General features: G+C 42.6%; 1 protein-coding gene across 2 annotated transcripts in view; it reads right to left on the reverse strand.

Annotated features, from left to right (window-relative positions):
• Positions 1 to 283: 283 nt before the first annotated feature.
• ARHGAP35 (Rho GTPase activating protein 35) overlaps positions 284 to 25,890 on the reverse strand; it is a 104,660-nt gene continuing 79,053 nt past the window's right edge. For both annotated transcript variants that reach the window (XM_073321926.1, XM_073321927.1), the window contains exons 4-7: positions 10,863 to 10,940; positions 7,301 to 7,432; positions 2,845 to 2,950; positions 284 to 2,193 (exon numbers count right to left, since the gene is read on the reverse strand). In XM_073321926.1, coding sequence (XP_073178027.1) covers positions 1,833 to 2,193; positions 2,845 to 2,950; positions 7,301 to 7,432; positions 10,863 to 10,940 — 677 coding nt within the window. In that variant the 3' untranslated portion in view covers positions 284 to 1,832. The remainder of the gene's footprint in view (positions 2,194 to 2,844; positions 2,951 to 7,300; positions 7,433 to 10,862; positions 10,941 to 25,890) is intronic.

Raw genomic sequence — 25,890 nt, forward strand, 5'->3', positions numbered from 1 at the left:
CGACACACACACACAGCACATGCAAATAGAGGTGAGGGAGAGGACAGCAGGTACAGCAGTTCAGGTGCCAAATTAGCACTTTGCATATCACATAGAACTAGTTAAGCCTGCACATGCTTTTCTGTGGTGGCACCATACCAGGGATCCAAGTACAGATCCTGCAGGCAGGTCCGAGAGGGAGCCTTGAGAACCTACCATCCTTTTCATTCATGCACAGCTTTTTTCCCCACCCACTCCCCTTCAACGTTCACGCCCTACCTTTCTTACTAATTTTGTGGCATCAACCAGCAGCAGGTGTTAATGCAGTGAATGGCCACCACCCTTTGTCAAAAAGCCAAAGTGTGTCACCTAACTGCTACCAGCTGGAGATACAAGGAGGGCCTGGAAGGTCATCCCTCTCCCACGATGCCATCAGGCTGGCTACAATTTTTTTTTAAGCAAACAAAATCAGAGCCTTGAGGGGACACCAGTAACGTACTCCACCCTCCCCGTTTAGCGGTGATACTCACACCGAGTGTTACCCACAAAGCCAGAATGTCCTCAAGGTTTACAGAGGCTTCAGCAGCCACCCAATTGCGGGCTGCTACAAGTGTCTTACTACTGCAGTCCCTGCCATGGACAAGTTAGCTGCAATGCTGTCCGTGCCTTCGGAGCCCTGTGACACACTCCAGACACACGCTTCCCTCACCACTTCATTGCACAATAAGTGCTGGACTGAAAAACATTTCCACTGACAAAAGAAATAAGAGTTCTAGTCCCACCACCTGCCCCCCACTCTCCCCATACACAGTTTAACAAAAGTGTTTCAGTAACAATAGTGTTGTAAAGGAATCAAAATCCAGCTTGTCTGATAGTAAACATCTACTGTGTTTCCAAACCTCTCGTCCTGTAAGTGCTAATGCCAAATTCTACCAGGGTGAGAGATGTGTAGTGATTTGTCAAGGAAAAGGCAAGGCTAAGCTAAATCAAGGGCAGCCGCACAAGCCTGAACTCTCCTAAGGAACCTGCTGCACGGTAGTTCTGCTTCCAAGGAAAAGGGGCCATTGATCTGTGCCACATCTCTCAGCTCTTGATTAAAACCAGTGGATGGTGGGAACATGTTCGTTTTCCAGTGTTCCTTTGTTCTGAAGGGAGATTCCTCTCACTTCCCACCCTGGTCATCAGTTAAGTCAGAGAAAGTTACATTCTAGCTTTGTCCAAACACAAAGCTGTACTTGTTATAGAGATATTGGGTCCAGACCTGTGGCGATGCAGCTTTCAGAGTAGCTACGCTGATCTCCTAGCAGTGAGATTGTTCCGAGTGATGGTCCCCATGATCAGTGAATTCTCGCTCTTTCTTTTTTTAAAAAGTGTTGGATGAGCCTCAACCATATCCTGTGGAACGTGTCTGCGTGTTTCTGTGGCTTTGCACTCTGACAGGATCTTTCCCGTGCACAGGCTGAGGGTGTTGCGAAGAGTCAGTCAAAGGACATGTTCTGTACAAGCAGCCAAGTGGACAAAAGCAATAGATCTCAGAGCCCCAGACTCAACTCGGTAGTGTTATCATGAATATAGGCTGGCTTGGATCAGAACCAATCACACTCAAAAGTGCTTCCCCCCCACCCCACCAAACAAGAGAAAGGTCCAATGTCCTCTTCAACCCAGCCCCAGGCACCAGTCTGGAACGCTCAAAGTTTGTGCCTGATGCCCCTTGTTCCTGCTTTTTCAGACTGCCAACGCAGCTGAAGTTTGCAACAGGGTGGTAGAGAGAGGGGGACAGCAGAACCCTGGGTTTTCTTTCCAATCTCCACGCTGTGTGAGAAAAGACCAAATCTCCTTTCTCCCACACCAGTTCACAGTGTATGCTGCTCTGCTTGAAGCTGGGGTGGGAGAAGAGGCTGGAGAGGAGACTGTGGTGATGGAGGAGGAGTCTGTGGTGGGGACGGCTGAGTCATCACAGGTGTGCTGGATAAGAAAGGTGTGCTGGCAGGAACCGCTGACGGAGAACTGGGTGTAGCACTGGGGGGCTCGATAATTGGTCGATTGTAGAAAAAGAAGGGGCACTGCTGGATGAAGAGTTCAATGATTGTCTGATAGGTGCGAGTTGCAGTGAGAGCGTCCATAGTGCTGAAGTCAGGTCTCATCAAGGTGGGCCAGAAGCAGATGGAGAGGTTCTCGCTCGTCATCAGATTCATTCTGTTGTTATGACTGACCCTGCAACAGACAACAGAGAGAGGCCGTGAGCACAGCCTGTTCACAACAGGAAGAACGCTCACATATCTAGGATGTGAAGGGTACAGGGAGTAATCAGTTGGCATCCAACTCGTCCCCTTTACAGCATTATCCAAATTCCGGTGGACTAGGAAACCATGCTCAAAAACAAACCCAAGCTATCGTCATGTGCCTCCTGGGAGAGCTCTCCTGCTTCCCTCCCATGGGTAGTGCAGAATGGATGAATGCAGGCTCCCTGCTGACTTCTAAACTCTGCAGCACTAGAAGTGACCCTACACATCCAGAGGCAAGTGACATCCTGAGCAGAAACTAAAGGAGTTGGAGAGATGCGTCTCTAATGTAGGTTTTCCCGACAGAATTCTGCTAGCTCTGATGTAGCAACATTTATGGAACTTAATTAGCCCCCCTGATAAATGACATGCCCACTTAATTGGGACAACTGCCAAGGAACAAATTCACTCCAGGCTGCTTCCCTACTCTATTACAGCTGCTAAATAAGTCAACATTAGCTTAATATTGTTCCAATGCTTTGTACACAGCTTATGTTAAGAAGCTGCTCATGGAATAAAAGGGACAATCTATGTATCCAACCACTACCCATGGTCATACAGAAGGAAGAGATCTTGTACATACTTGTTCAAATGAGAGATGACATATTTGAAGACCTCATAGTTCTCCTTGGGAAATTTCTTCAGCACCTCTTTGAGCGCATGTAGTTTCTGCTCTCTGTCATTAATTTCTGTCAAAAGGAAAAAAGCTATGAGAATCAGGAATTTCTGAGGAAGTGAAATGCTCATGAGCCTTTGATGAGCTGATTAAATACAACTCAAAGGCCGCCAGCAGCAAAGAGAACCTGCTCAAACATATGGATGTGAATCCCACTGGTCTTCTCCAAAGAGCCAAGCATCTCAGGGAATCTGTTCAGACAAATGTCATCCTACTGTTCAATCCAAAAGTTTACCATCAGCAGCTAACCCTAAAGCCACGTGTACTTAAGTGTCATGCCACAGATGGTGTAGGATAGATTCACCCTTTAAACGCAAATATCACCACATACGGAGAAGTGCTACATCCTACTTGGTTCCATGACCTCCAGGGTGCAACAGTGAGGGAGCAGATTCATAGCTCAATTAATAAGACTTCCCTATTAAGAATACATCATCCTTGGTATACTGCTGTATTGCCCTTGGGGAACATAATTACCACATTCGTATCTTCCTTTTCCATCCAGTACATGGCCCAGAAAAGCAGTCAAATAGAGCTGTGTATGTACCTTCGAGTAAAGCATTATCAAAGACAAACACCGGGCACAGTCAGATAAGATTGGCATCCCAACACTGGATGAACAGGGATGAAAACTTGAGCACCAGGCTGGTATTTTTGATATCAAGAACATGTAAGAAAAGTAGTCCTTGTTACAACTGTGTAAGTCTCCTTCTGCACATCAGACCATAGATTGATACAGAAGGCTGCTACAGCTCTGGGTGTCTAACTTAGACATGCCCAGAGAAGCCGGGAGGGCGGAGAGGGTGCTGCAAGCTGGAATAAGCCTGGAGGCTGACAACACAGGCAATGATCTCCATCTTTTGGATCTCCATCTGGCCTTGTACCCTACTGGCTCTAGGCCACCATTCTGAAATGGGGAGGAAAGCAGCACTGGTACTATGTACTTCCCTACCCTGCTCCTGAGCATCCTGAACAGGTCTCCAGTGCTCTCACTCTCCTTCAAGGACAGGGCGGTGACTGGTACCTCCACCATATTTGATCATCCATAATGTACACGTAGCTTTCCAGAATAAAGGGAATAGCTTGAGCCTACCTCCCCTTTGCCATTATACAACACAATTAAGGGGAAGAGAGGATTTACAGGACACCCATATTTATCCCACTCTAGGTATAACCTCATCCTCTACAATCAACCTGAAGTTTCAGATATGAGCAGTCACCCACTGCTGCTACAAATCATCAGTCTTGTTTCAGAAGATCCTGCTCTGGTGTTGAAGAGTAGAGGCACCTAACAGCAAGCCAGATGATGTGGCCGAACACTTTGAACCTGGTTAGTTCCCGGATGGACAGCTTACCTAGGAACTGGCTGGCTTTAAGGGAGGGTTAGGGGCACTAGTACTAATCCCTGCAGCAAGGAGACAGACAGGACCCTAGACAGGAGCAAGTTGTGCTCCTCACTGCCAGTAACTGTCCCTGATCTCTAGCATATGATTTCAACCCAGCCAACCTATATGGGACTGGGAACCACTATCGGAAGGCAGGATGGTTTGAAACCAGAATGGGCAGTAGTTGAGCATTAGGCTGGAAGAGGGAAAGAACTGATCCTTGGGAGCAAAGGTTGGTGAAGAGAGGTTTAAACTGAAATAAGCATGTCCCATCTTCTGCACCAGTTTAACTAAATTGCTTTAGAATCACACCTGTAAAACCACATGAGTACATGCTACTCTGCATGTACACAAGCTGTTGGTGATTTGGAGAATTCTCTCCCCAAACCATCGGCCTTCACTAAAAAACTCTTTCAAAAATAATTAAATGGAAGGAAAATATGATCTTCCAATACACTGAACTGTTAACTGACAATGGTGTTCCCTGGACTCCCCCACCAAGCCCAGCTCAATACCTGAATGTTTATCAGATTTCACATGGACGAGTGTTTTATAGTTTTCCTCAAAGGTAGACCACATGCTGCTTTTAAATATCCATGAAGGGTAACATTTGGATGTACCTGGCGCCTTCCTGGAAGCCAATGAGGCCTGTCAAACATTGTTCTGGTTATGTATTTACTATTCCAACTGTGGCTGTTTGTGTACTAAGATTCTGGAACAAAAGTATCCCATTGCTGTTAAAAGTGATTCAGCAGTACCAGGTAACAAAAGTCCCTTCCCCTTCACGGGGACTATCAGGATAATCCATTAATACTGTCAGGTGCCTGGATATGGAGATTGTAATTAAAATAAATATGAAATATACAGAAGGGAACTGAGTTAATGAGAATCTGTATTATTCACTTAAATTCTCAGACTTAATATTTTATTTGCATTTTCCCCTCCATCGAATTGTATATATAAATTCCTGTTTGTGTGTACACGTTTGTCTTGCCTACCTCATTTAATTGCTCTGCTTAGCCCTTGGGTAGATGTATCACAAGTTAAAATGCGCAGGGCTGTGCCTCTAACACACTTAAAGATGCTGTGAATATCCGTGAAAGGGCGGTACCAATAAGGAGGACACTGAATGAAAAGGGAAATTAAATACACCCCAGGCTCTTGCTGTTTTAATGAGCTGTCTTCACAGCAGAATCAACTAGGAGGATATGCGTGTTTTAGAAAGGCTGCTGCACAAGAATTACTTGATTTTTCTTGCCAAGATTTCTTAAGTAAAAAAAAAAAAAAATGCAACAAAAGATGCTGTGTCAGCAATTCCCTCACACAATGGAATTTTTAGCATGTCTTTATCTTTTCTGCCTCTAGATGGCGCCATGGTAAGGCTATCCTTAACAGACCTATTTGCTTCCAGCAGGCTGAGAGCCCCTAAAGATAACTGCCAGGAGAGATCCATTTTCCAGCTGAATCTATGGCTCTCCTAGCTTAATTAATATGCATTATTCCAAAGGCTCTTTCTCTAAGGACACTGGTCATATTAACAACCCCTCACAGCTTCATCTTAAGGATAGGGGAGGAGGAAAAGAAGTGTACTGAAGGAGGCAACTACACTCTGTGGGGGGACAGACTCACTGTGTCCATTTAATCCTTTCCTCGGCATGATGTCCACTGCTAGCATTAATGCCCTCAACCACTGGTGATGGAGTTCTCTTCCCTGACATTAACCCATTTACGGAAACTTTCAGCCCACTGGACTGTCAACTAGTGCCTGGAAACCCAAGTTCAGCACTGAAAGCATTTATAAACTCCAGCTGATCCAGGAAGAAAAGCTATCTATGGAACATCGAGACATTAACAAGCAGTGGCTGTGTATTACACTGTCTCCCTCTATTTGTGGCAAACAGGAACATGCTCTAGAGACCCAACTGACTGTCAAGAACCATCCTTTAGGAGTCAAAAAGAAAAGGAGTACTTGTGGCACCTTGGAGACTAACCAATTTATTTGAGCATGAGCTTTCGTGAGCTCATGCTCAAATAAATTGGTTAGTCTCTAAGGTGCCACAAGTCCTCCTTTTCTTTTTGCGAATAGAGACTAACACGGCTGTTACTCTGAATCCTTTAGGAGTGTGTATCATCAGACCCAGCTCATACAGGGCAACTAGAACCAGATATAAAATCACTGGGTTGGGTTGCAGGCCTGGCACATGAGATACCAACCGCTATAATGTATTAACTGTCGCAGCGTGGGTTCTGCTGTGAGAAGACTACTTTGGATAGATCAGGGCTTGCCTACTGATAGAGAGCATGTATTGACCGGGCAGCTAGACTGAAAGCCTTGCTCAGCCCTAAAAGGTAGCAGCTGCCTTTTTGGCATGCGAAAGCAGTGGGTCAATGCCCCCGACAAGCAGCTAGAAAAAGAAATAAAAAACAGAAGGAAAAACTTGTGCAGGGGCTAAGCTCCAGGCAGTTTAGCAAGCTGAGAGACGAAGGATTCACCCTGCTGAGGTCCAAGGAAACTGGCTGCAATTTTGGATTTATACCTGCCCAAACAATCCTGACTTCAGGACCCCATTGCGTCCCAGGGCAATATAATTGGAACAAACAAATTTCCAGATGTGCCCAAGTTCTGTATTTGTGTCTCGCAATCCACGTCCTAAAGAACGTGATGTTCTAGACAGAGGATAGAACAGTATGATTAGGAAAGCACCACAAATGTCTCAGCTCAGTTCTTGCTCTAAGTTCTACAAGCGGAGACAATTATTACTGTTGTCATGATGACAAAACACAATACGGACTAAGTCAATTAAAGTTAGAAAATTTGCAATTAAAGCCAACGCACTGCCGGCACTACGTGCTCTGCCACTATGTTGATGTATTTCAGACAGGAGAAAGCAGTTTCCTATAATGCCAGATGGACAGAAGAATTTGGATTCTTTATGCTTTGAAACAATGGTGTCACCCATTGCCTTGTGCATACTCACTGTGGGCCTCCACCAGTTCAATCTGCATATTGTACGGTACCAGGGGATCGGGCAGTTCTGAGAAGAAGCTTTTCATGGCACCAGCCACAGTATTCACTGTAAAGTCCTTCTCTGCCAGGTCTAGATTGTGATCTACAATGAAAGCATTTAACAGTTAAATCTCAGCGAACACAAGACATGCAGCTGCTGCAGTGAAGCAAATGACATACATGAGATCCTGACAGGGAAGAGATAGAAATCACTTGGCGGACTAAAAATGAGACTTAGAGAAAGTGTTGAATGTAGAGGGCCTATGTGACAAACAGCTAAAACACGTCTTGCACAGAACACAGAGTAACCATCCCCTGCTGTTATGCAAAACTCCAATCCTTTAAGACAAAGACGCTCATTTGACTGCTAGCTAAACAGAAGCTCTGAGGGGGCAATTAATTTGACAGGTCCAGAAAAGGGATAAAGGAGTCCTGACTTCCAGTTTTACTCTACCCAGTAGCAAATACTGCCTGCCATGAACCTTTTGGATCTGGCTAATGAGATTACTAATATTCCTGCTTTGTCCTATTTTTCAAAGCCACCTGCAGTTTGTAAATTCTTTTCTGCTAATTTATCTATCTTCTTACAGATCCCTCCCCCAAAGCAGCTACTGATGAAGAAATTCAAATGTGACATCATTGCAGTTAATGTCTGTAGACACCTTTAAAATGTTAACAATCATGCAAGGTGAGATTATAAGAGTTTTGCTCTATCATGTCACCCTATAGTAGACATCATTGTAAAGCTCGTTTGAATCCCTAAACTTTTCATATGACTAGAGCTACATTTATTCAGTTTTAAGACACTTTATCATGTTTAAAGTCCTAATTTGCTTTTTCAGACAATGTCCCCAGCCGGGAAATAAACAAAATCCCAATGGTCAGCAAGGGCCCTGGAAGAACAAAACGGTAGGACTTACAAAAACACTGGAAATTTAAACACTGGTACACAGGAATTAGTTGTTTCATTTATCTGCACTAAATAAATCTCTTAAACACTTTGTTGAAGGAACATGTCAAACAAGAACTCCTACACAGAGTGGCAAAACCTCATGTGAATACATTAATTACTAACAAGTGAACCACTCACAAAACAGTGTGGAAAGAAAGGGAGAGACTTAGATAAGGGCAAAGGGAAAGTATCAGACAAGATGGTCTACAGAGGCCAGAAGCAACAAAGACACCATAAAAACTGCCAAATGTACAGGCTTTTGATGTCCCAGAGCCAGAAAATCCTATTTTCAAGCATTATGGTACATATTGTGATGCCATGAATTTAAAAACTAAGGCAGGAATTGCAAGGTCATGAATATCAATTCTGCCTACGCTACAAAAATAACTGCAGTTAAATCCGGTTGTCACCCAAACATGTTATAACACGTTTTCGCCTCACTTGTGTCATCAGAAAAGACTTGCTCTGTTTGAAGGGACATAGCTAACTTAAAACTCATATTACTGACAACCTTTCCCCTACAACTGTTCCAAGTAATACCTATGATTACTGTCATTGAAAGATTAGAGAAAAGATATTTCTCATTGTGTTTTTCACTTTGCTTACTTTGTGCATTTGACAGCACATTGCTTCTATTCAGTTTCACTGTTTCCCCTGAAGTTAGTTTCCCAGCTATCTGTGGGTCTTCCACATAGCAACAGAAGAGAGAAAATTAAAAAATAAATGGTTATTTTCAAGGACCTAAAGTCTGTGCGGTACTCTGGCATCCCCATCTAAATTTAAACATGGAAGTTTAGTTAAATATGAACACAAATAACAATCAGTATGGTCGTCTCCATGATAATTGTTTTGATTATAAATTTATTTTATGTTGTATCAACAGTTTAAGTTTTGAATGTGCTGAAAATGTGTGCACTGACAATACAAAACTGGATCGCAATAGGTGTCTGGGACTGATGGGAGTTGGGTAAACAACAGGTGGGGCTTTTGGCATATGGGAAGACATGGGAGGCAGTTTGGGATTGTGGGCTAAATACAACAGCTGGATGTTTCTACTAAAATTATCAGACCCAAGCAGTGAAACTGTAGTTTAAAATTATTTTGCTTTGTGTTTCAGAGTTAACCCCTATTAAGATAATGGAGCAGCTCACACCTCTGAGGTCTTGTCTAGATTATAGGTTTGTTTACACAACCTGGAACCAAAATATCAGTCTGTTTTAACTCACACCCTCATCTATTTTGGTGCAAATCTGCATGTGGACACACTTATTTCAGCTTAAGAATGTTCTATTTTGATTAATCCAAAAGAAGTGTGCACCCACAGACTTGAGTCAAAATAAATGAGGGTGTGAATTAAAACAGATTGGTTATTCCAGTTCCAGATTGTACCCTATGAAAAAGTGTTTTTAAAGCTAAATTAATCATCATAGTTTGAAATCACTTACCACATAGCCTAGATATAGTTAATACCTTTAAAACCATGTTAGCTGGTACCTAATTAACTGTAGGGTGTTAACGGCATTAAAACTATTTCTACACTGGGTATAAAATAGGTTTCAGAGTAGCAGCCGTGTTAGTCTGTATTCGCAAAAAGAAAAGGAGGACTTGTGGCACCTTAGAGACTAACCAATTTATTTGAGCATCCGAGCTGTAGCTCACGAAAGCTTATGCTCAAATAAATTGGTTAGTCTCTAAGATACCACAATTACTCCTTTTCTTTTTGGGTATAAAATAGAATTTCATATCATGTTAACAGACATGATTTAAAATACACCTTTTACCTGTAGACTAGACAAGGCCAGAGGGCAAAGCCAGAAAATAGAACCTTGCATTGATTCACACTTGTTTCACATCCACGAGGTCTAGAAACATCTTTTTAAAAAATGAAATAAAAACATAAGAATGGCCATACTGGGTCAGAACAAAGGCCTTCCAATAGTGGCCAATGCCAGGTGCTTCAGAGGGAATGAATAGAACAGGTGATCATCAAGTAATCCATCCCCTCTTGCCCGTTCCCAGCTTCTGGCAAACAGGGGCAAGGGACACCATCTCTAGCCCTTGTATTCTAGAGCACAAGTCTGCTTTAAGGGGTGGATTGTGTGGCAAGTTCTACAGCTGGGGAAGCGCAGCACACACAGGACCCTGATTATTTCAACAGAGCAGACATAGCCTAAATATTTTGGGAAGAACAGAGTATCAACACAGCATAACAACAGTTACAGCAGCACTGGCTGATAATTTGGCTGATTATCACAATCTGATTGCTCAGGTTTAAGAAATTAGAGCAAATTCTCAATCAGTCAATGAACAAATATTAAAGAAAGCTGTGCCCATTACATCTAATCTGAATTAAACTCATGGTCATATTCAGACCTCTCAGCTTTCAGTCCAAATGCCAGTAATAGTTTAAAAGGTGATTACAGAGGCCCGGACCTGGAATTAAAACAGATTGCACAAAAATAAATCATTTTGATTTGGACTAGACTAGATGATGCTAAGTAAATTAAAAAAATATATTTCCTATGCTACTGCCACAGCCAAAACTCCTTTGCCCAATTACAGCAATAGGAACAGACATTACCTTGATCAAACTGTCTCTGCAGACTCTCCATCTCAGATTTGTTTCCGCTCACACGATAGATGCCTTCAGTATTCAATCCTAGTGAAACAACAAGGAAACAAAAAGTCAGTGCAAGGACTGGAATCAGAAGGGTGCAACTTTGTGGAAGTGTTATCTGGATGGAACAGAATTCTCTGTCTACAAGGAGGGGAATGAATGAGTCAGTGACTCCCATGTCACAAGAACTGGAAAGTGGTGCACGACTTTTATTCCTTAGAACGAGCAATATGTTCATAGCTATTTGGAATCTGGCTAAAGGAAGAAGCTACCCTTCATTGCTCCCTTCCTTACTACCATCCCAAGGACAAATGCCTATATACACAGAGCTCATTCAGTTCTGTTGCAGTAACCTCAGCATATACAGAAGCAATTGGACACAAGAGGGCGAGGGTGATCACTTTTGCAATGCAACTAGAAGGATATGCAACTCTTGCAATGAATCTATGAGCAGGGAAAACAAATGTCTCAATTTAGCCATCATTTTAATTGATACTTTCTGAGAAGCCCACGTTCAGTGAGATAAAAGCAGAGAACCTGTCTTATGATACACAGTACATTAATAGTATTTGAATCTGAAGTGCAAAGGATTTATTCAATATACAGGGCATCAACTGGACAGTTTGAAGCTTTTAATTGCTAAAGAAGTGGACTGTATCAGGGTCTCATTTCACAGAAAGCAACTCACCTCATCAGAAAAGAAAACTGGGTTAATAGACCAGCCCAGAAGACCATAAAATTCAGGGCTAGACACAAAAGAATCAGTGTCTGTTCACTTGGAAAGAAAAACAGGAGCAGCTGCCACCATGCGTCTCCCTGCAGCTCAAATTCAAAAAAGCTTGCCATTAGACAACGGGGCTTATTAAGGCAAGTACCTGTTTAATGTACACATACAGCAAGAAAAGACAGAGCCCCATCTCTCTGCCTTTAATCGGAAGCTCTGCTTTTCTGGTCCTTGCTTACACTTGTCTCAGGCTATGTCTACACTACCGCAGTAAGTCGACCTAAGTTACGCAACTCCAGCTGAAGTCGATGTAGCTTAGGTAGACTTACTGTGGGGTCTACACCATGCTGGGTTGACGGGAGACACTCTCCCGTTGACTTACCTTACTCCTCTCATTCCTGGTGGAGTACAGGGGTTGACTGGAGAGCGCTCTGCCATCGATTTAGCAGGTCTTCACGAGACCCACTAAATCGACCCTGGTGCATTGATCACTGGAGTGTCGATCCCGCGGTACTGTAGACGTAGCCTCAGTTTGACTCACTAATGATGGACATACCCAAACTGTCCAAAGAGGACTTAAAATTGACAGTAATGTAGTTCTTAAGATTTGTTTCTGGGCTTTGCCGTGCTATAAAATATTGTTCACATTAAGTGTTCCCCAGGAGATGCACTTTCCCAAAGATTATTGTGCTCTGCTTCTCGTGTTTTGTTACAACCCCCAGCCCATGGTGAACCATCACGTCTACAGCACCATGTTCCCAAGAAAGAGGCAGTCTAGTCAGGGACCCCAGTCCTAGTTCCATTGTCATATAAAGTTGGAGAGCCACAGAGAAATCAAAGCAGGTATGTGCAAACTGGAAAAAGAAAGCAGTGAAAATATGACGAGCTGTTTAAAAGCCTAGTATGGTCATTAAAAGTCTACATGTGCCCTAGCTCCTGTTAGCAAATCTGACCTCAATCATTTCTGTCACACCAAACTCACATAAAGCCAGCATCATTCTTGCCTTAAGTAACACTAGTACTGTCAAACCTTACAGCAATACTAAGCAATGAATGCACGAAACAAAAGGAACATCAGAGCCACAGACATTCTGGCAATTTCTTTCTTTCTCCCCTCCCACCCCAAAACTTGTTGCTCAGACATGTAGACGGAAAGGGAATAGACACTACGGGACTGCGAAGACTGCAGATGGCTCCACAATTGTTCCCCAATTAATTTTTTCTGACATAACATTACCACTCAGCACAGAGAAAGATGAGTAATTCCTTCTCTTAATGATCGTCCACCATAGCCGCTAATAAGAGGAAATGGCAAATTAATTACCAGTAGCTTAAAATGAGAGGCATAATACTGACAACATATATAATTTGAAACAAACATAACTTGTAAATTCAAATCATCCCCCTTCATGACTGAGCAACACCAATATTTAATGTAGGCAGTGGTGTAGCTGTGTTGGTCCTAGGAAATGAGAGAGAGAAGGCGGGTGAGATAATATCATTTATTGGACCAACTTCTGTTGGAGAGAGAGAAGCTTTCGAGCTTACACGGAGCTTTTCTTCAGGTCTGGGAAATACACCCATGCCAGGTCTACACTACACTCCCACTTACTTCAGAATAATTTATGTCATTCAGGTGTGTGAATAAGTCACACCGACCTAAGCACCAGTATGGACAGCACTATCATGCTGACATAAAACTACCACCTCTTGCGGAGGTGGATTTATTATGCCGATGCAAGAGCTCTCTCCTGTTGGCATAGAGCGTTTTCACCAGACGCTCTACAGCACTGCAGCTCCGCTGATGTCATGCTTCTAGTATAGAGTCAGTCTCACTGTCATAGCTAAATATAAGATGGTACAGACAGTCTAGCATAAGTAGTTAACATATTTCAAGTCACCATTCAAGGTGAAGTGGCCCATGAACATTAACTCCCAGCCATAGAAGGGGGAAAAATGCTGTGTGTGTGTATGTGTGTGTGTGTGTGTGTTGGGGGGGCAGTTTAAGTTATAGATTGTTGTAATAAGCAATAAATCCAGTGTGTCTATTCAGGTTTCAGAGTAGCAGCCGTGTTAGTCTGTATCTGCAAAAAGAACAGGAGTACTTGTGGCACCTTAGAGACTAACAAATTTATTTGAGCATAAACTTACGTGGGCTACAATTTTGCAACAGAAAAGCTTAAAAAACAGACTCCAATGAGAAACTGCTGAACTTGAATTAATATGCAAACTAGATACCATTAACTTGGGTTTGAATAGAGACTGGGAGTGGCTGGGTCATTACACAAATTGAATCTATTTCCCCATGTGAAGTATCCTCACTCCTTCTTGTCAACTGTCTAAATGGGCCATCTTCATTATCACTACAAAAGTTTTTTTCTCGTGCTGATAATAGCTCATCTTAATTAATTAGCCTCTTACTCCACCTTTTCATATTCTCTGTGTGTGTATATTATATATAAGAACAGGAGTACTTGTGGCACCTTACAGACTAACAAATTTATTTGATATAATCTTCTTTCTGCATGTCCCATTCTATGCATCCGATGAAGTGAGCTGTAGCCCACGAAAGCTTATGCTCAAATAAATGTTAGTCTGTGAAGTGCCACAAGTCCTCCTGTTCTTTTTGTCTCTAATCAGTCCATGATTTTTAGTATCTAGCCAAGTTATGAATTTAAGCTCACAGGACCATCTTTTGAAGGTATTATGTGGGTTTCCTTTGAGGATAAGGACTGAGAGGATGAGGACTCTTCTGGTCTTCAAACAACCCCCCATGCTCTCCAAGCTCGTCATCAGAAGCAAATGCCCCACAGACCAGGACCACTAACTTAAAGCAGCACCAGATCCTGCCAAAACAGCACATGTAAAATCTGTAGCCATACTTCCACTGCTACTATGCTCTTGATGAACTCTCACAAAAAAATTAATAGAAGATAAAAACACTATCATTTGGGGTGAACACTTTTGACAAAGCGATCACTCTATATCTGACATCACAGTCCTCAACGGAAACCTGCATGACACCAGCAAAAGATGAGCTTGGGAGCTTAAATTCATAACTTTGCTAGATACGAAAAACCGTGGACTCGAGAGACATTGGATTTACGGCTTATGCTAAACAATCTGTTCCACCTGTACTTCGATATGGCACTGAGTACGTCTCCCAGACCTGAAGAAAAGCTCTGGGTAAGTTCAAAAGCTTCTCTCTCACCAAAAGAAGTTGGTCAAATAAAAGATATGACCTCATTCACCATGTCTCATCAGTATTTAATAACTGACTTAATATTTCCTGCAATCCACTTCCATGTTTATTTTATGAAATCCTGTTTTACACCAGCCACACAGACATTACAAAGCTGTAGCATCAAGACAGGCTAAACATCATTTGACCTGAACTGAACAGATTAATATCAACCACTAATTTCATATAAGCAGAAACAAAACCTAGGAAGAAGCTGCAAGGAGTAACTTGACTTTAAAAAACAAAGCCCTGTCTACATCATTGGTAACATGGGTGCAACTCCATGAGTTTTGGCAATGTTGGGAGCCCTAGCACAGAAGGGCCACTGGCTGCAAGCAGTGTTTTAAGCATTATGTTAAGTAACACCTGCCAGAGCAGGGCTAGTCAACGCAATGCTTAAATCAGTGACAATTCTAGCAGTCTGCCTACAATAGTTTATTTATATGTTTCTCCCTGTGACAGGGACCATCTTTTTTGTTTTGTGTTCGTACAGTGCCTAGCACAATGGAATCCTGGTCCATAATTGGAGTTCATAGATGCTACGATAATACAAATAATAATAATAATAATAATAATGTTGCTCATCACTGAAATACCCAAGTAAACTTCACAATTTATTCTAACAATACCTCAGAGATGGGGAGGATCATTATTTTACAGATAAGGAACTAAGGTAGAGAGAGATTAAATGACCTGCCCGATGTCACAGAGAACGTCTGTGGCACAGCCGAGACTAAAACCCAGATTTTTCTTGTGCCCTACTGTAGCGTTAAAACTCCAAACTATTCCTTTCCTTCCCACTAGGGTCCCCAATCTTGCAAACATATGTGTAGATAGGGCTGAACTGGAGAGACAATACTAAGGAAATCCACAGTTTATTCAATATGGAGTTAAATAAACTACAGAGAAATAACTACAGAAGAACTGTATGTGGGAGCAGCATCATTCACTGAATTTCTGCTTACTACCCATGCTACTTTAGTATTTCAGTCTTGTGCAGTAAGGGAAAACATGGTCTCAGGCTACAAAATTTCTCTAACTCTTCTCCATGTCACGATTGCAAGACTCTTAGGTATGGTGTGTATTGTACAGAGGGCACTCTTGACCAGACGTACTGGAAATGGGCACGTGCAGATCTCTGTAGGGTGAGACCCGCATGCAACCTTCAGGAATGCATAATCTTGGGGAACACCACCACCGAGGACTTGTCTGTGTGAGGGATTTTTGCACCAGTGTACTGACATATACATGCAAATCCCCTGAGCAGCTACACTACAGCAGTGTAAGACAGGGCTTGCATTTGACAGAATTACTGGAATCTAAATATGCAAAAAAGCAGTAAGATTTATTCTCAGACATATGGACATGAATTCTGTGAAGAATCAAAAGAACCTGCCTACATACAAAGGCAATAGATTTCCCAAGATATGTATGTACCCACTGCATGAGGAGAGGATCAAGCCATTCATTTTTAAATGAAACACACAGAATGAATGGGTATCTGAATAATGGAGATATAAATCCAGCATGGGGTTTCTATGATAAAAAGGTAAAGCTTTTTTAAGGGAGATCACCAGAAAGGGTAGAACAACAGTACTATAACCAACATGATCATTACAGGGTCCAAATTCATCAAAGGTTTCTAATGCTACCTGCCTTCTGCGCTTGCCTTCTTCTCAGCAATCAGACGATCTCTGGGTCACCCACCTTACTGCTCCTAACAATGCCGAAGGTATGCTCCAGCAGCACCAACTGGTGACCTCTGGTAATTCATGTAAGTGGCAACATGACTTTCACAGGTTAAAATCTAGTCAGGGCAGTGAGTGACAAGATTAAAAGATCTGTGCTGTAGTGTTTTCAACAGCACAATTCATGTATAACCTCACTTATATGCTTGCTCCCCATTAGTTATTGTCAATAGCTGTAAGAAAGTGCACAGATAATGGAAGTAAGGTGAGAATACAAAATGACCAACATCCTGAAATACTAAGAAGTAGGAACAGCTGGGTTTCTCACTCTTGCTGTCAGATTCTCATCAGTAACATCTGACGACAAAGATATATAATGAGCCCAATGTGGCTACAATGGGATATCTTGTGTGGTTACACCTACCACAGACTGGCTGCTGAGAGCCTTCCAGTAGAAAGGACTTTAACATTGCGTAAGTGGCATTCCCACCAGCAAGAACAAGAAAAGAAAGACAGCCGTTATTTTCAACGTAGTCCTTAACCAGAAGCCCAACCAGCTAATGAATTCCAAAGAAAAAAGCTGGTTGGGCTTTCCAAAGAGATTTGTCCATTCTCGATAAAAGATCTTTTATTACATGAGCCAAATCTTAGAATCAAGCAGTGGGAAAAGTTAATTAAGGTAGAACCTTAATCTGTTTCACAAAAGAATTTTGGATAAATATGCAAATATACCTTGCTCCTCTAAAGCACTTAATTCTTCCAGCTGACATTTCTACAACCAGAAAATAAGATTCACATACAATACACTAGCTACCAAGAATCAAATGACTCACTGGAGACCTCCATAAATTTTGTGACATCCATGGTGATAATATTCCATGACCATCTAGGTTTTTTAGCAGGACACGTTAAATATGAAAGAAAACTTTAATAATCCAGGTAACTAGAAATAAATCTGGTTTCTCAATCTGGGAAGGCTTCACTATAGGCCTTTACTGAAATGTACCCCTATATCTGAAATGTACCCCTGTGACAGAATCATCTTCTCCAGATCATCACTCAAAGAAAAAACAAGGCATTAGGCATATTAGTTAGCGACTAGAAAAATTATAGCGAAGTCAGTGTTCTGAGTACCACCACGCAAGAAGCACTAGTACAGATGTGTTTGTAGAGTCAGGAAAAAGAGCACAAAAACAGAGGATAATTATATACATAATACAATTTAAGGGAGAAAAACATACTACATATGTAGGATAGCATCAGGGCAAGGTTCATGACATTTAGGGTCTCTAGAGCCCTTAATCCAGCCTTGGAGAGAAAAATCAAAGAAAATTCAAGTTAAATTAGTTCTGAAAAATATAGCAGCACAAAACAATATAAATGAGAACAAAACACAAAATGCACTTGGTGAGTGATTTTCAGAACTAAAAAGAATGAGCTACGATGACACTGGACTGGTCGGAAAACCCAACTAGGGCCTGTGAGCAATTAGAAACAGATTGCTAGAGCAGCTTCAGTGGTTGACAATTTCTGGGTTTCAAATTCACCAAAAAGCAGTAAACACACTATAAAGATAAAAGAACTATTACTTACCTCACAGTAACTACAGTTCTTCAACATGCATTGTCAACTCTGGGTGTTTGTGCACCCCACTCGCACACGATCAGATGTTTTAGTCAACAGAGTCTGTTGGGACAAACCTGTGCTCTAGACATCCTCACATCCCTCACTCGAAGGATGGAGAAGGCCCAAACAACCAAGATGGTCTGCAACACTGGATCCTTATGCAACCGCTTACAGTTGTCTGGGAATTGTCTGCTGACATAACCTGTTAGTAAGTCTGAAAACCTGGAAGACGCAGGGCCTTCAGCATGATAAATACTCCAAGTACAGAGCTGAATGGTCTCCTGACAGAGAGCTGGTGATCTGGCTACTCCCTGCCTGTAGACATAATGTACAGCTGTGGTGTTGCATGGGGATCCCTGGAGGAAAGGTAGAAATGCTTTGCATACCAAATGAATGGCTCCGAGTTCCAGGACATTTACGTGCAGACTAGCTTCCTGAAGGATCACATCCCCCGCATTTGAAGGAGCTCAGGTTGGGACCCCTATTCCTCAGTGGAGGCATCAGTCACCAGTGTCTTGGTTGGAAGAACTGCAGAGAAGGGTACTCCCTTGCACACCTGAAGAGGGCATTTTCACCAGTTTAGCAAGGAGAGACTTCTTGCAGGACTGTGACCATCATATATCCATGTGGTGTGTGGTGCCTTCTGGATAGATATGCTGATTTTAACCACCTTTGTAAGGAATGGAGTACTTGTGGCACCTTAGAGACTAACCAATTTATTTGAGCATAAGCTTTCGTGAGCTACAGCTCACTTCATCGGATGCATGCTGTGGAAAGTGTAGAAGATCTTTTTATATACACACAAAGCATGAAAAAATACCTCCTCCCACCCCACTTATAACCTTATTACCAGCAGGAGAGTGGGGTGGGAGGAGGTATTTTTTCATGCTTTGTGTGTATATACAAAGATCTTCTACACTTTCCACAGCATGCATCCGATGAAGTGAGCTGTAGCTCACGAAAGCTCATGCTCAAATAAATTGGTTAGTCTCTAAGGTGCCACAAGTACTCCTTTTCTTTTTGCGAATACTGACAAACACGGCTGTTACTCTGAAACCTGTTTGTAAGGAATGTAGGTGAAGCCTCGCAAACTGCTTCACACAGGTGCTTGAGGCCTTTCATCCAGAAGTCTAAGGTATGCTCTTATGATTTCTGTGAGAGACTGAAGTTGGTTGATGAGGTTCGTTATACTTTGGAATCTCTCTTATGGAAGGTAAACTTGTACTGACATGGAATCTAACTCAGGTCCTATAAAACTCTATGTTTTCAGTTGAAATAAATGTATTTTTCAATGTTGACTTTGAGACCCAGTGCACTGAAGAGCCTTACAGTCATGTGAATCAAGTTGGTCAACTGCTAGCGTGACCATCCTCAGATCAGCCAGAAGTTGAGACATGGACAGACCTGGTTCTGACGCTTCCTTAGACAAGCTGCCATAACCGCCAAACACTTGGTGAAATATCCTCAATGCTGTGGAAAGACCAAAGTGGGTAGGATCCTGTACCAGCAGTGAGATGTTCCGATCAAGAATCTGAAGCATTTCCTGTGAGTTGATGAATGGACGTATGAAAATCGGCATGCTGAAGGTCAAGAGCCGTGAACCAGTTTTGAGGGTCTACCAAAAGAATTACGGAGACCAAAGTCACCATCCTGAACTTGAAACGATGGATGAATTTGCCAAGATGTTGAAAGTCCAGAATGGGATGCCAACAACTCCCTTTCTTCTTTGGGATGAGAAAATAATGGGTAAAAAACCCCCTGCTGCTCCTGCACTCTAACAGCACCTCCTTCTCTAGAGATCCAAATTGTAGACAGAAGTCTATTTCTTTCAACAGTATCTTATGAGATCCCTCTAAGGGGACAGGGAAGGAGGGTAGGAAGGGACTGGAAGTGGATAGCATACTCCTTGTTGACAATTTCCAAGACGCACTGGTCTGAAGTGATCCGAGGCCAGGCTTCCCAAAAATAAAAAGCCAAAGAGGGGTGGAAAGGAAGAGATCCTCAAGAGGTTCTGTCAGGCTTTGACACTAGCATCAAACCTGCCAGTTTTGGCTGCCTGGCAGAAGATGCAGACTGTGAAGAGGCAGAAGAGTTACTGTTGGAAGAAAGTCTGCTCCTCTCTCAGTGGCTCCAAAGTCTTCTGAGGCTGACGATAGCAACAGGCAGAAGGAACACTGTGGTCTTAGTTGCTTTCTTCTTGGGGCTGGATTGCACAGTCCCAAAGAATGCAAAGTTTTCTTGAAGTACCTTCAGCAAATGGAGAACCTGATCCATTTTGGAATTAAGTTCATTAGCCTTAATGGGAAGGTCCTCAGCTGTGGTTTGGACTTCCCTGGGAATCCGAGAGGACTGGAGCTAGGAGGATGTTCTTCCACAGATGTGGCCATAATACACGCCGCTGTGTCCAATGCATCCAGTGCCATATGTAGGGAAACGTGGGCTATTATCTGTCCCTCAGTAGTCACTTTAAATTCCTCTTGTTCCTGTGATAGAGCAAAGAGCGCTTCATGAGGAAAAATTTTAGATGAACCTCTAGCTTTGAGTCCACTTAGAAAAGCAGTGACATACAGAACGTTGCTTAGGAGAGGTCATATTTCTGAACAAAAAGGCACCTGCAGCGCTTGACATTAAGCATAACTGCAGCTTCATATGAGGTGCAGGGTTTGAACTCTAGGGATTTCACTTTTGCACTGCTAGAGCCCCTATGGTGGGGGTCATGGGAGGGACAGGGAGTTTAGACTGTAAACTAACTAAAGATTTTTTGTGCCAAAGGGCAGAGAGACTAAGACTACCTAATTAACAATACCAATAACTAACACCAGCACAGAGTGCAGAGAAGCAGGCAGATACCGCAGGGATTCTTTCAAGAACGGTAAAAAGGAAACAAGGACTTTCTCCATAGTTTATGTCCTCGGGTGGTGGGGCATGAGGTCATCAAGGCCACTGGCACAGACACTACTGGCCAAAACAATCCAGTCTTAGGCTCCAGCACACCAAGAGTGGAATCCATACAGGCAATCACTTGAGGAATCACACACTCCTCATTCTTTCCTGCCAGGCAAGTTGTAATCACCATAAACACTAAAGCTTGTGTCTCAAGGGATTTCCCTGTTTTCGCGGTTAGATCCAAACCTGTAACTTCACCACCATATTCTACATTTAGTTTCTTTTCTGAAATTTTGGTTTTACAAAACATTAAAAGACTTATTCTGAAAATGCAAGTCACCTGAATTAAGATCTAGCTATTTGTAGATATCTAGTTCTGTGCATTAGCAATCAGCTGGTTTTTTTCATAAGCAGTGTTGTCCTAGCCATGTCAGTCCCAGCATATTAGAGAGACAAGGTGGGTGAGGTAATATCTTTTATTGGACCAACTTCAGTTGCTGAGAGAGAAGTTTTGGGTTTACACAGAGCTCTTCTTTAAATTATAAACTCACATTCAAAATCTCTAGGATATAAAGTGTGAAAGCAATATTTCCTTTTAGTTTTAAAAATATTTTTATAATCTGCTTTAAAAAAAATAAAACTTCCATGATTTTAAGCCTCCTATTACTACAAACTAATAGCATTCATACAAATTTCACACAAGCATTCATCTCATTTCTAAAAACATATTTCTCTATGATTTTAAATAAACTTAATGTATTTGATAGCAATTTGAACAGTGTTTTCCACTGTTTCCCATGTTTGTATGGTTCCATTACACAACAACCAGGAAGCTTTTTTTTTTTTTTTTTTAATTAAACAGGAACTGTGATTACAAAACCATAAAATAAAATTGGTACAGGGTTCAGAACATGGTGGACCACCTGAAACTCATTTGCTGAAATTGTCTAGATTGTGTGTTGACTAAGTCTCCTGAAGTAACTATCCGTTGTCTGAAGGAGAGGTTAATAGGGTCAGGAGAGATCAATAAGACTGGGACTTTTCAGCCTGGAAAATAAATGACTAAGAGGGATATGATTGAGGTCTATAAAACCATGACAGGTGTGGAGAAAATAAATAAGGAAGTGTTGTTTACTCCTTCCATAACACAAGAACTAGGGGTCACCAAATGAACGCACAGTCAGCCTCTTTGCCATTACGACGGAAGAATCCCATGCACCGCTACAGACTAGGGACCGAATGGCTAGGCAGCAGTTCTGCAGAAAAGGACCTAGGGGTTACAGTGGACGAGAAGCTGGATATAAGTCAACAGTGTGCCCTTGTTGCCAAGAAGGCCAATGGCATTTTGGGATGTATAAGTAGGGGCATTGCCAGCAGATCGAGGGACGTGATCTTTCCCCTCTATTGGCGAGGCCTCATCTGGAGTACTGTGTCCAGTTTTGGGCCCCACACTACAAGGATGAGGAAAAACTGGAAAGCATCCAACAGAGGGCAACAAAAATGATTAGGGGACTGGAACACATGATTTATGAGGAGAGGCTGAGGGAACTGGGATTGTTTAGTCTGTGGAAGAGAAGAATGAGGGGGGATTTGATAGCTGCTTTCAACTATCTGAAAGGGGATTCCAAAGAGGATGGATCTAGACTGTTCTCAGTGGTAGCAGATGACAGAACAAGGAGTAATGGTCTCAAGTTGCAGTGGGGGAGGGTTTAGGTTGGATATTAGGAAACACTTTTTCACTAGGAGGGTGGTGAAACACTGGAATGCATTACCTAGGGAGGTGGTGGAATCTCCTTCCTTAGAGGTTTTTAAGGTCAGGCTTGACAAAGCCCTGGCTGGGATGATTTAGTTGGGGATTGGTCCTGCTTTGAGCAGGGGGTTGGACTAGATGACCTCCTGAGGTCCCTTACAACCCTGATATTCTATGAAAATACAATATTCAGAAAGAAAAATGGGTCTCACCCACAAGACAAACAGAACAAGGAATAAACTCAATACAGTACAGATGAAACTCTAGAAAAGACCAGAGTTTTAGAAATACAGGGCTAAATTCAGTCCTTGGGTAACAGGTCATGAGAATCAATGGAGTTACACCTGGTCTGAATTGGACGCCTAAGAGAAGAACAAAGGGAATACTTATATTTTTCCTGTAAGCTACTCATACTTTCTCAATTTTAACTCCAGTATTTTCCGTGAAAATCTGCGGTTTCTTTTTTAAACCGTTATGACTATCTGCCCATATTTATACACATTCTATATATAAGCCACAACACACAAAACAAGAATGCGCCCTACATTATATTTTTTAAGTTTACATGACCTATCCCAATCAACTTTTATTAACAAAGTGGTTTTAAATATAGAATATCAGGAGCTGACAAGAAAATATTCTGCTCTGGTATTAAATCACCCTCCAAAGAGTCATCCGGAGCAGGCCAGATTTATTCTCCTCACCATCCATTACCTTTTGTCATTTTTATTTACATTAATCGGTGCTTTAGAACTGGCTGCATCAAATAAGTTTGCCAGCATCCTTATTTAAAGGATTTTCACCCCTCGCCCTTTACACAGGCAGAAATTCTGCACACAATCCATATTTCTCCTCTAAATTCTGAGTGGACTTAGTGCTAGAGAAAGGTGTCAGACAGACAGCTCAGGAGACTCTAACCCTGCATTTTTACTGGGTATTTCTCTTTGGCAGCAAAGATCTCTCTAAAGCGTAAGCGTGTCAACTTCTGGCAATATGCCGCCTTCTTTCACTGAAGCATGGACTTGCGATATCTACCCAGTCTGTTATGACAATCTTGATGACTGCCAGCCAGGCAACCAGATGCTGTCACTCTATAAATTAGAAAAGGCATTGTGTACACAGCCAGCTGTGTCATAAATCGCTAGGTTTGGAAGAGGAGAGGTGCAAACATCACACCATGTCTGTGGCATCATATGGATTTGACATCTGGTTGGTTCTTTCTGTGCCTCCCATTACAGATAATATATGCTGGGGAGTTTCTGAACACGTCCTGATCCAAACCAGAAACAGTTTCAGTGATCTCCGCAGTCAGTATGGAAATGTACATCTTCAGACATTTTTAAAATACTTACATTACCAAATCTCTTTCTATCACAGCATCCATTTCTATAGCACCGAACTTGTCTACACTTACAAAATTTACTGAAATAGCTATTCTGGAATAAACATTCCAGAATAGCTATTTTGGTAAGCTTCCAAGTATAGATAAGCCATAAGCATACCCTAGATAAACCAGATCTGCATGCTGTCGTCCTGAGTATTTCTGCTCTGCACTTTTTCCTGGTATAGAACATTTTTCTTGGACTATATCATCTCTACTATTTCAACACCATTTGTTATGGGTCTGTTGATTCAAGAATTAAAGTATTTAAATCAACAGATACAGATATCAAAGTAATAAAAGAGAATAAGGCCTAGTCTACAATAAACAATTAGGCTGACCCAGCTACATTGCTCTGGGGTGTGAAAAATCAGCAAGATCGTTAAGCCAGTCATTGGGTAGACAGCGGTAAGTCAACAGAAGAATTCTTCTGTTGACTAGCTACCACCTGCAAGGGAAGTGGATTATCTATGCCAACAGAAGAACCCCTCCCGTTGGCATACAGGTAGCACAGGCGGCGGATATCATAGGCTAGGGGAGGCTGTGCCTCCCAAAATAGCCAGGCATGGCCCTGCCCATGTTTCACCACCAGAACTCCTCTGCAGCTCCTCCTGTGTGGTCGCCACTTGGCCTCCCGGTGCTCCAGTATTGGAAAGGCTGGGGCCATGCTGCCCGGCCTCCTGGCGCACTAGCCTGGGGCAGGCGACCGTGCTGGGGGGGGGGCGCCTCTGGGCTCCAGTAGGGGGGTGCGTGGTTGTCTACACTGGTGGTCTACACTGAAGTGCTATAGTAATGTAGCTGTGCCACTGTTGTGTTTCAAGTGAAGACAAGCCCTGAGTGATGAAGTGTAAAAGCAGCTGGGAGTAAACAGTCTGCCAAGTATGTGAAAGACACTGAATCCTAACGTGTGAACTTGTTAGAATGCCCATAAAGATTTTATTTCCTCATCAGTACTCTTCGCCCTTTCTCTACAACACTCTATATTCACCCTCTGAAAGAGAGGGCTAACTGCTATTCTGTCTCCACAACAAACCACGAGAGATGCAAGTGTATGCTGCAAGACCCTTCCTGACTCAAGGAAGTTGATCTCTGCAATGTTCTCATTCAGACACAAGCAGCGGCACTAATGAACCAAAGTTTAACACATTAACAACATTTCATTAACAAGTATCAGAGCAGGGGAGACTTCGAGGTGAAGTGGTTGCTGGCCCTGGCGCAGCCCAAGTGCTGGAGACTGACAGGTACCTGCCCCTGCCCCATCCTGGCACCGCCTGTCCCCCAGCCCAGTGAGTGTTACCTGCCCCACCAGCCTCAGTGCCCTGCCCCATACTGTCAGCCACCCCAAGCTCACTGTGACACCAGTACCCCTTGGCAAAGGGCCCCCTGATCTTCACAAACACCACAGGCCTGACAAACTCACTGCATCTTGTCTTACAGGGCATGTCTTACAGGGCACTTACTCACAAAGAGGAACGTGGAAGGGATATACACAAGGCTGGTAACTTGTTAAGAGTGAGAATCTTTGTGAGATGTGTGCATGGGTAATAGTGAAGGAATAATGTATTTACCTTAAAAGTCTGCTTTACAGACTTGGAGTAGAAATTAGTCACCAGAGGATAATGGCCCTTTGGGGCAAGGGGGATTTGTCACCCTGCCTAACCTGACTGGCGATGCAATGCAAGGCTCAATTGTTTAG

This window comes from Lepidochelys kempii, chromosome 23 (assembly GCF_965140265.1).
Source record: "Lepidochelys kempii isolate rLepKem1 chromosome 23, rLepKem1.hap2, whole genome shotgun sequence".
Lineage (NCBI taxonomy): Eukaryota > Metazoa > Chordata > Testudines > Cheloniidae > Lepidochelys > Lepidochelys kempii.